The 11999-nt window shown below is 33.6% G+C and overlaps 1 protein-coding gene across 1 annotated transcript in view; it reads left to right on the top strand.

The window, feature by feature from the left end:
* Nucleotides 1–11999, top strand: part of NRK (Nik related kinase) — a 154658-nt gene that overhangs the window by 96713 nt on the left and 45946 nt on the right. The window contains exons 6-9 of the mRNA XM_006904025.1: nucleotides 3678–3788; nucleotides 5226–5316; nucleotides 7896–8026; nucleotides 9696–9750. Of these exons, the coding sequence (XP_006904087.1) occupies nucleotides 3678–3788; nucleotides 5226–5316; nucleotides 7896–8026; nucleotides 9696–9750 (388 nt within the window). The remainder of the gene's footprint in view (nucleotides 1–3677; nucleotides 3789–5225; nucleotides 5317–7895; nucleotides 8027–9695; nucleotides 9751–11999) is intronic.

Raw genomic sequence — 11999 nt, 5'->3', positions numbered from 1 at the left:
TTCCTTCTATTTAATTCAGCTTATAAAACTGTATTCTATTTATAAATCTAGCAGTAAAGGACCTTGAGTAATTCTTATTCCCATTTATGGATTTAGTTTTTTAAATACTTTCAAATATTTTAAACTATGTTTATAATATGTTTTATTTACTGTCCAAGTAATTAGTTTATTGCATTAAAAAACATAGGCAATAGACTACTGTTTACCATAGGGTGAGGGGATTGGGGAACGGAAAGGTAGATGGGGTAAAGGGGGTCAAATATGTGGTGACAGAAAGAAATCTAACTATGGGAGGTGAACACACAATGTAAATATATATATGCCTTACGGTTACAGTGTACAGCTGAAATATTAGATTTTGTTAACCAATGTCACCATTAAATTAATTAATTAATTAATTGATTGATTAAACAGTTCTGGAGTGTACACCTGAAAATAATATAAAATAATATTAATGTCAACTATAAGTGAAAAATAAAAATTAATTTAAAAATTCTGAAAAAAAGAAATGTTGGTGTCACTTCTTTAAGAAGAAGAAAGAAAACACAAATAATAAAATGACAAACTTTAGATATCTAGCAACAATTACTTTAAATATAAATAGATTAAATGTTCTAATCAAAAGATAGGGTGGCTGAATGGATAAGAAAACAAGCCCCTTAACTGTGCTGCCTACAAGAGACTCACTTCAGATTCAGACATACACAGACTGAAAATAAAGGGATGGAAAAAATATCACGAAAATGGGGGGCGAGGGGGAAGCTAGGATAGCAATACTTATACCAGACAAAATAGACTTTAAAACAAAGGCTATAACAAGAGACAAAAAGGACCCAGTAATCTCCCTTCTGGATTTATCCGAAGAAATCCAAAACTCTGCTTCAAGGGAACATGTGGATCCATAAGTTCATTGCAGTATTATTTACAATAGCCAAGAAATAGAGGCAACCTGGGTGTCCATCTGTGGATGAAAAGATAAAGAACTGGTAGTACATATATACAATAGAATATTACTCAGCCATAAAAGGAATGAAATCTTGCCATCTGCAACAAAGCAGAGGGTATTGCGGTGATTGGAGTAAGTCACACAGAGAAAGTCAAATGCTATATGATTTCACTTGCATGTGGAATCTAAACAAAGTAAACAAACAAAAGAGCAACAAATTCATAGATGCAGAGAACATTTTAATGGTTGTCAGATGGGAAGAGTGTTGAGGGGGTGGGCGAAAGGGTTAATAAGTACAAATTAGTAGTTACTAAATTCTCATGGGTATAAAAAGTATAGCATAGGGACATAATCAATAATATTGTAATAACTATGTATGGTGTCAGATGGGTACTAGATTTATTGCGGTGATTACTTTGTAAGTTGTATAAGTGTCTAATCACCATGCTGTACATCTGAAACTAATATAATACTGTATGCCAATTATAGTTAAAAATAAATATATATTTAACAAAAAAACATAAGCTGTAGTCAGTGTACACTTATTATATTTCTCTTTTAAGTCCAATTCAAGAATCGTTTTTGGTTTTTTGGGGTTTTTTTTGTTTTTTTTTTTTCAAAATAAATGACAGACTTTTCAGGATCTTCGAATGTCAAGGAAAGATTCTTTAATATTTTATATAATGGACTTTCGGAAGCAGGATAGTAGAGAGATTATATAAAGTTTTTCAATAGGGGTTTAATTGAAATAGTGGTTCTTAAACCTCAGGGTGCAGCAGAATCTCCTAGAAAGCCTGACAAAACAGATTGTGGGGGCCTACCCACAATTAGTGATTTAGTTGGTCTGGGCCATGGGTCCATAAAATCATACTTTTTAACAAGTTCACTGTTGGATGTTGATACTATTTGTCTGTGTACCACACTTTGAGAACTACCAAATTTAGAGATCTTTAATTTAATCCTATTTTTCCTAATGCCCAGTTAACTAAATTCTCTATTATCTGACAATTCCAGTTGAGATTTTATTAAATATTGCTGCGCAGATTTAATAGCTACTGTTTGTTTTGGCATATGACATTTGTCTTTTAATATACTTTTACGTACAAGTTTTTGTTCCTCTTGACAGTATGGCAGTCTCCTTATTGGATATATTTATTAGTACAGAGGTCCTCACATAGTGTCATCAATAGGTGCTGAGACTTTAAGCAGAATTTCATATAACAAAACCAATTTTACTATAAGCTAATTGATATAAACAACAGTTACGTTCTTATGCATTTCATCAATGTTTTAATGAAACGATGTTGAATGAAACATTTCTCAAGGACCTACTATACTCAATTCATTCAGTCATTCAGTCATTCAACATATATTCATTTGAAACCATCTATTTGCCAGGCCTCCTACTAGATGCTGGGGATACAATGATAAGTTGCATAGATGTGTCCTTGGCCCACTAGAGCTTACAGTCTATTGGCAAAGGCCAATATCAATCAGATAATCATGCAAATGAATGTATAATTGGTCGGAAGGGAAACAACATGCTTCTATGTGAGTAAATTACAAAGAAATCTAAATTGAGTTGAGGAATCAAACTCTTTATTGAGAAACTTTTCCTTGAACTGAGATAGTTTGCAGGTGGAGAAGCAGGATATAGAATATCTCAAAAGAATTTACACTTCAACATTAAGACTAGATTTAAATTTTTATTGCGTTTTTTAATTTTCAAATTCTAGATTAATTTCTCCACAATATTGGCAAACTACAGCTCAAAGGGGGAAACTACTAATTGCATTGCTGTAAGCCATTTTTTCCCCACATGATTTTACTTCTAAGAAATGTCTATTTTAAGGCTAATATATTTGAAAGTATCACATTTAGATTTTACTTTATGAATTCAGTTTCTCAGAAAATTGATTTCTGCTACCAATGAATCAGTTGCCTAAGTAGTAAAATTACTTCCATATATTCACTAACTGGAGGACTGACTGACATGAAGGAAAATAATCTATTATAATCAACCTAGCAAACTTTTCTTTAAGTATAAGTTCATTCATTAGTGCCCATGTAAAAATTGCTTTATCATTAGAACAAAACATGTCTTTAAAAACTATAGCCAAGTTAATTATTGCCATAGGATGAAGGAAAGCAAAAGGAAAAACTCAAAATCATGAATATTCAAGAAGTCTACCTTATATCCTTTTGGAATACTAAGGTTTTCTTTTCAGAAAGTTACCTCCTTAATTTATATTTGATGATAACTGATATTGTTACATGTCTTTCACCCAAGTACACTCTAATGAAAAAGAAGAGAAACAGTGTAACACAACCAAAACAGTTTCTGTTCCTCTCCAATCATCACTCAGGCTTTTACCCTGCGGGAGCTTCTTTCTAAAGGCATGTAATTTGGTTTTCGATAAATTGAATGTTCTTCCTTCTCAGTATTTTCAAATACTACCTATCCTTTAAAGCTTAGCTCAAATCCCACTTCCTGGTTAAGTATCCCTAGTATGGTACCTGCCTTCCCTCCCTCCATAGATATTTGGATTTTTTCCCAACTCTTTGTAATTCCACTAGCTTTTCGAGCCTTCTACTAGACAATTGAGCCAGTCTTTGAAGTGTCTTAATCTCTAAACATTACATATAAATGCAAGCCATATGGACTAAAACTCCCCAGATATTTTCAGAATATTACTTTCTAATTCTTGATACTTTGCTGGCTTCCCTGCAGATGGTGATGGAGTTGTGTGCAGCAGGCTCAGTCACTGATGTAGTGAGAATGACTAGAAATCAGAGTTTGAAAGAAGATTGGATTGCTTACATTTGCCGAGAAATCCTTCAGGTGAGTCTTCATATAGTGATATTCTCTTCTGATCTTGAAAAAAACCTGGAAGTAATATATACAATGTACCTTCTGACTGTTCATGCAGGATGGTTTAAGAATTATAAAGATAACCTCTGAATCAGGATACAAAAAAAAAAAAAAAAAGACCAAAAGGTTTTAGAGAAAGCAGATTTTCATGTGATGTCCTTTTAAATTGTAGCCTTTAATGGCTCTGTCAAATTCAGACTATTGTGGTCAGTGGATCATGGACATAACCACTTGGAGTATTATGTGATCATGATTTTTAGAGTTTTTTTTAAAAGGCATAACACTGTCTTTAGAGATTAGGATGAAGGTGAGGCAGAACACAGTGTTTTATAGAATGACCCCAAACCATCTGCAACCATTTTGCAGACAAATATTCTCTTTTAATAATGCCCTACTTTGAAAACATTATTTTGAACACCAAATTGGATGAGAGTGACAACCTTCTTGATTTGCCAAATTCATATTTTTCCTCATGGCTTCAGTGTTTGGGATCACTCAAGAAGAATATTAACAAAAGTAAAAAGCACCAGTGATACAAAGTTAAAATGTACTTCTTCCCATCTTAACTGGATTAACTTGTGGTAATAGTGTAAACAGTTAAGAGTGGAAACTCTGGACTGAGTTTAAATTCTGGTTCATCATGTATTAGCTGTGTGTCTTTGAGTCAGTTACTTAATTTCTACATATCTCAACTTTCTCATCTGTAATACTGGGTGAAATTAGCACCTTCTTCAACAGGTTGCTGTATTTAATAATTTACTCCATGTAGAGTACTTAGCACAGTGCTTGGAAAAAAAATAACTCAGTAATTATTAGCTGTTTTTACTGTTACTTCTATTACTAATCCCCAATTAGTACCTGGAGTGATCTCACTGAAGCCAGGTCACAGATTATCCAGGACACAGGAGCCAGCTTGGTAAGCCAGTACAAATTGTAAATGCTTTAAAATGAATTGCCATATTCTCTGAAATTCTCAGCCTACACGTTTGACTAGAAAAATTTTTGGACTCAATAAATGGTTGAGTGAGAAATAGAGCAAAACAATAGCAGAGCTATGATATTTAAGATGACCAGGTCTTTACTATTATGGTTAATTGGAAATATGGAGGCTAGAAAGAAAGGTAAATGGCCCAACATATACACAAATACTACTTTTTGGTGTTCTTTTTCTTTCATTGGTGTCCTGATTTATTTTCCTTTCCTTATAGCCAAAAGCAGTATTTCTGGGAACTGGTTGTAGTAATTCCAACCTAAAGAAAGAATTTTGTTTGAAAAATGCAAATCTTGTCCATTTTTATTACCAAAAGTTTTTCCAAAAATACTAAGAACAGTACCAGAAAAAAATAGAAAAATATATATACTGACGTGGCTTTTTAAAAAAAAAAAAAACAAATATATTTTATGCAGGGCTTAGCTCATCTTCATGCACACCGTGTAATTCACCGGGACATCAAAGGTCAGAATGTGCTATTGACTCATAATGCTGAAGTAAAACTAGGTAAGTTTATGTTTGCAATACTTTAAGTGAAGCTCAAATATCTTAATGGAGAAAAATCCTTTAAGATAATTGTTTCCTATCATGTTACTAACAATTACTTTACTTATTTAAGCTGTGTCTTCCCTGACTGCAAAACCAGTCAAAACTAAAATATATATATATATATATATATATATTTGGGAAAGAGGTAGAGTAAGACAAAGATGAACTTAACTGCTTCTCTGAAATCATGTAAATTAAAACGACTTTTAAATTATAATGGGAGGTTTACATTTTGGTCATTGCTTTATCCTCTATTAGACTTAGCTATTATATTTATTTCATCAATTGAATTGAGTATTTACCATGTGCAAATTTCCATGCCATAGACGATAATCAAACAAAAAGATAGTTCTTTACATCACAGAGCCATACTTTCTAAGGAATATTGAAGAACTTTTAAATTACTTAAACACGAATTCCTTCTTTAGAATTTCCCTCAAATATTTAAAGAACTGGTATCAATTAGAAATGATGCTCCACTAATATCCAAATAAAATTCAGAATTAGAAATTGAAAGACCAGAAAGTCCCTAGCTTTCTACTTCAGGGCTCAGAATGGCATAATTTATTTGAAAATAACCATACACATTGCTTCACAGGCACATAGGGAACAATATATTGCATCCTTTAAAGTTTAAAATAAATATTGTTGGTTGTTTTTTAATACCATATAGCAGATAACCCCATTGATATAGAACATAAATCGCTGATATCAAATTCTGTATTGTTTTTTAATCATATTAATTCTTGCCTACCATGTCTCTAGCATGACCTTAAGACAGTTCTCATTTTCCTGCTAAACAAATACAATCACAGTCAGATTTTGTTCCTTCATTGAGAATGCTTTTCACTGAATATTTGTAGAAGAAACATTAGGTAATTGTTCTTGAAATAAGTGAAAAGTAATTTCAAGAAATTATGTCTCTTGTATCTAAAAGCTAAAAAGCTAGAAACACAATTTTAATACACTGTGTTAAAATACATGAGGGGGAATTGAATCTCACATTCAAATGTGCAGGTTAGATAGTCTGTCACAAGGCTACACACTATGTTTGTATGTGGTAGAATTCCCATATATTTGGGCCAGATTGCTGACCAGCCCTACCATTTGCAACACAGAGGAGAAATTGTAAGTGAAAAGCCACTGAAAAACCTGTTACAAAGCCCATGGACTAAAGTTCATTTACTTTATTCTGTAGGAGAGACCTTTTAACATTGGATTAGAATTTGATCAGGCTTCTTTACACATAACTCTTGTACATGTGATTTTAGATTTCTCTGATTCCAGAATATTTTTAAGCAGAAGGCAACCTTAATGACAGCTAAAGGAAGTGACAGAAAGGAAAGAGAGTGAAACTTAATTGTATTGCAATTATAATTGATCAATGTTCCTCATATTCTAGTCCCTAAGTCATTAAAGAAAGGTTAAATTATGCCACTGTTGAGGTCTCACATCTACTTTTAATTTCAGCTTTTCTTTTTTTTTCCTTTCTCTTCTTTGAATCACTCTTTCTTCTAGTCTTTTCTCCTTTCAATTTCTTTCCTGAATGTCATATATCAACTTATGGCCTTCATTGGTTCTTCTTGGTCCTTAAAGTTGGCCCTCAGGCATAGTGAGAATGGTGAGTTCTGATTTAACCCATACTCCAGAAATAATGTAGATAATGAGCTTTTGCAACACCCAATGTTGACTTTCACATATTATGGATTTTTTGTTGTTCTTCTTAGATCCTTCCTGAAAGACTGCCTTAAACGCTTAACTTTTTTTTTTCTTTTCTTCTCCTAAATTCTTCAAACTACTTTTCAATGTTGTTCTCCACTCTCTTGATTCCTGGAAACCATTCTAAATTAGAAAATCTACTTCACTTTTTATCCCTGTCTTATTTTTTCTAGACTAAATAACCCCAGTCTACTAAAGTAGCCTTTTCTGTCTGTTTCTGAGGATAACATACTAAATCTTTTCATATAATGTTTCCCACAGATGAATAAAAGACTGAATTTTTATAGTCTAAGCTGAGATATGAATACCATGGTAAATGTTTGCATCTGATTCAGAAGATCTGTAGAAGAACTTAAACTAAATTCTAACAGAAAACTCATTTTTCTTTATCAGTGTGATAGAATTTCTAAGGACATGAGTGAGGCTTCCTAATAAACTACCACTGAGTTTTAGATTTCTTAGATGTTGCTTTTAGTGCTGGTCTTCCTCCAGCTTGGTGGCAAGTCCAAATACTACATATGTTATCACTTCAGAGGTTCAGGGTATACTGATGGAACTTGTTCTTTAATATTCATGGTAAACATTCAGCCAAACCTACTGTAGATTTATAATAGCACTGCTGAGTCTCTTTCCAACATAAATAGCAGAAAAATTCTATTTCCCTGTATTCTTGGAATAGACTTTATGGTAAAGTTTGTTGCACTGGAATAAAAATCTGTTATCCATTGTGGCTTTTGTATTGGCTTTCCAAGTTTATGCAATAACTTATTGAGCTTTTGTTACTTATTAATTATTTAGACTTATGCTGAATTTTGCAGTGGATTTTGGAGTGAGTGCCCAGGTGAGCAGAACTAATGGGAGGAGAAACAGCTTCATTGGAACACCATATTGGATGGCACCTGAGGTGATCGACTGTGATGAGGACCCAAGACGCTCCTATGATTACAGAGTAAGTGTGAGGATTTAAGTAGTGGGAATTAAAATTTGAAAAGGACTTTATACTAGTGTTCATTTTTAAATGATAAAATAATAAAAAGTAGCAGCTCCTCCTTTCACATAACTTTAATGAAAAATACTGGCCACTATTCCAATGTATGGTTTGATTATATGCATAAAAATAATATTTTCTAAGAATTTAGACAAAGTAGACCATTGGGAGTTATCCATATTTGACGAAGAATGTCTAGTTCATGGTGCTTGCAACTTCTTGGTAAAATATTATAATACATGGCTTTATATGGAAATTTAACTTTCGGGGCAAAGGACTTTGCAAACTTAAAATGAATAAATGTAAAATCAGTGATTAATCCCCACAGTAACTTAGCTCCAAAAAGAAAATAAATAATAACTTGATTGCTCAGGGTAATGGAGAAAATCCTTGGCATGGTTTACCTCCAAACCACAGAAAATCAGTGCGATGGTCAAATTAAGTAACAATTCATGCTATTTATTAAAATTTCCACTGACACTGCAATTTGGATGATATATATCTATGTACACATTTCAAAAAGCTGACATGGAAGGAAAACTCTCCATTTGCTATAGACTGGAAAACCACACTCACTCTCCACATCATAAGGCATCCAAACAATTCACTGTGGTTTCGTTGTGTGGAACCTAGGACTGGATACTAGAAGCTGATTAATTCAAGTTCCATCTCGTTTCCTTTTCCCTTAAATGCCCTCTGCTTGATCTGTAAGCAGATCTATTGAAAGTTTAATATATAGTCCAGTGCTATTAGTAGCTAAGGAGACTATGGAAGTATAAGTTCTTTAACTGGCTTGCTGTAAAAATAATGCTTTGTAGCATGAAATTTCTTTCAGTCTTCCAAGGATTTTCACCCATATTAATAATTTATTTTTAATTTTTAGTCTCATATAACTGAAGGAAAGTATAAACTTAGACCATTATAGCAACCCTTTGAAGCTAAGTGATCTATAAAATGGAATTCTAAGAATTCAGTTAACCTAGTTAGGAGTCATTCAGCCAAACAATGTATCTCTAGTCTTGTGCTGTTTCCACATTCTAAAAAACAAAGTACAATTAATATTAGAATAATTTCCTAAGGTTTCCTTGAATATAATTTCATAGAATATAATAATTCTGTCATTAATGTATTGTGTTCAAAGAACTGCTGAAAGTAGTTATATATAATATGTATACATAAAATATATATGTTATTTCATTAATATTTATACCAGTACTATGAGGCAGAAGCCATTATTATCTCTATTTGCATAGGGTAAAATTGAGGTACAGACTATTAAATCATTTACCTAAGATAGCACTGTTAGTAGGTCTAAGTGATGGACATGTCTTCCTGACAGTAAGTTCCTTGTGCTATTTCAGTTAAAGCAACTATAGCAACACATCCAAGATGACTTTTTTTTTACACTTAAACCCATCCCATATTAACTCATATAGTACAGTAATAGCTGGTCACAAGCTCAGCTAGCATCTTCCTCTAACATCAGTCTATAATGAAGCTTCATTATGGCACACCCACAAAATGGCTCTGGCATTGACATCCCCCCCAGCCAAAAATTGTTTTGAGATTCTAACTACTATAAGTTTCTGATTTTTAAGTAACTTTTCTTTAATCATCTTTTTCTTTGCAGAGTGATGTGTGGTCTATGGGAATCACTGCTATTGAAATGGCAGAAGGGGCTCCTCGTGAGTAAAAATATGTGATATTTGTTAAAAGTTAGGGAAACATGTTGTACAAATCTGCCATTTGTACCAGTCAGCTTGCACTGGCCACACAGGTGCCAACTATGTGCCAAATTATAAATGATGGCCTTTTCAGTGATTACCAAATGTTCTAGTCAGAATGGCTAGATATGGCTATAAAAAGGGTTTGTGTTTTTCTCTCTTATGTATCTTATTTGAGGCTAATTATTGTTTCAGTTTAGTCTCAATAGTATTTGGTCTTGACAGTCATGACAAACCACAATCTAAAGGCATTCCAATACATATTGATTAGTGGAATATTTAGGTTCTAGAACATTTTACAGTCACACAGTGTTACTACTTCAGACTGTGACAGTGGAGAAAATCCTCCAGTGGTTCATTGAAATTTTGCCAATCCTCAACAGTGTTGGAAAGTAACTGTTTTTTCCCTTTGGATTCAATCCAGCTTACTTTTGGTGCTTTTGTTGCTCCTTTCAGCCACTCCAGTACCCTTAATAGCTCAGAAGGCTCCATTTCCTCTTGTTTTCCAATCCTCTCCATCATTTAAATCACCCGTCAGCATCCCGCTTCAGGATACTGCTTTCTGGTAGGAAAGTAAAAATGGAATGTGAACTTGGGTATAAATGATTGACAACCATCTAATATATGGCCCCATAAGCAGAATATATTTGCTGTCCAAATTACCTAAATCCAAATATGCAAATGATAAACATATCCCTTGTATTGTTGAATGAGAAGTGAGAGAAATGTCTGGAGTTTGTGCTGGAGGTTAAGTAGGGGGATGCAGTTGCTTTGTTTCCACCTCTCCCCACAGAACTTATAGGTTCCCGTGTTTCTGCATGCTCTGCCTGCAGTGTCCACACACAAAGCTTTATAAATTTGGACTATCTTAGTACTGTGTTTTGAGGCCAATGGGAGCAATTTCAAGGAGATGATATAGTGGTAATGTAATTTTTAAGAATTTCTGATGTTCCTTGGAATATCACAGTAGGGATTTTGATTAAAGTTGGGATAGATATGGAAATCAGGTTGCTGCTGCTTTTCTTTTAGCGTTCGAAAACTACAAAGTACCTATGTTGAGTGAGTAAATATGGAGAAAATTATATATGCCACATATATAAAATTAAAACGGCACCAGAAAAATGCATATTATTCTTCATCATCGCTTGATTATCTGTGAAAAATATGCTTAAATGATGTTAGATTGAACAACAGCTTCCTCTTCTTCCTCCTTCTTATTTCTCTCTCTCAATCTCTCTCTCTCTCTCTCAATCTCTCTCTCTCTCTCTCTCTCTCTCTCTCTCTCTCTCTGTAAATACATGATACGGTTTTCATATAAGCACCGATGCATATATTTGGTTAAGATTCATGACTGCATAAAGTAGTATATTTTTTCTATTGTTTCTGAGTGTTCTCCGCTACATCTTCTTAAAAAATCTAGCTTCCTATGTTTTGCAGACTTGTACTTCTTAGGTCACCCTCTTGTGTTTCATTTTTATTCTAAATTATTATATCATGACAGAAAAAAAATGGGTGATGAGCAAACTCACAGGAGTGTAGAAAAGGGGTTTTGCACGGAGTACACAAATGGCACACTTATTACAGGAGACAAGTGAGGACCAGGAGATTCTTAACTCATATGAGAGAAAAAAAGGACCAGCATGTCTAGATAAGTAATTGGAACGGTGCAACTTTGGTCATGAGCAACTTCAAATAGCCACATTATTGAAAAATTTCTTTTTCACCAGCCTCCTTTATTGCCTGGAATATTAACTTTGTATAGAAATTATTGTCATCGATTAAACTCCAGAAATCTTTTAGATTGTAATTATCATCTCAAAGGGGGTGGCCTTCTAATGCGACAGTTCTGTGTTAATTGCCTTTGAGGTCCAGATAACATAATTCCCTACTTTCTTTAGCAAGTCTCTCCTAAAGAAGTAAAAAGAGAGGAAGAATAACTTCTCATTGAAAGGATGTTGTAGGGGCTCTTAGAGGAGAGGAGATCTGGACCATTTTTCTTAAGTCCTTAGGTTCCAGGTAGGAAGTCGAACTTAATGTGAAGATCTTCAAACCAAGGTCAGATCATTGCTAGTAGTTATTCAAATATCATAATATCTTAGGCCAATTGATGTTGAATAGATGCAGTTCTTAGTTTCTCGACACTTTATAGAAACATGAATTATTGCCTGGAGGAGAAGTAGGATAAGGTTGGCAGTTTATTCCAATTTTCA

Source organism: Pteropus alecto, unplaced genomic scaffold (genome assembly GCF_000325575.1).
Source record: "Pteropus alecto unplaced genomic scaffold, ASM32557v1 scaffold150, whole genome shotgun sequence".
NCBI classification, from domain to species: Eukaryota; Metazoa; Chordata; class Mammalia; order Chiroptera; family Pteropodidae; genus Pteropus; species Pteropus alecto.
This window is presented reverse-complemented; position numbering and strand designations above follow the sequence as displayed.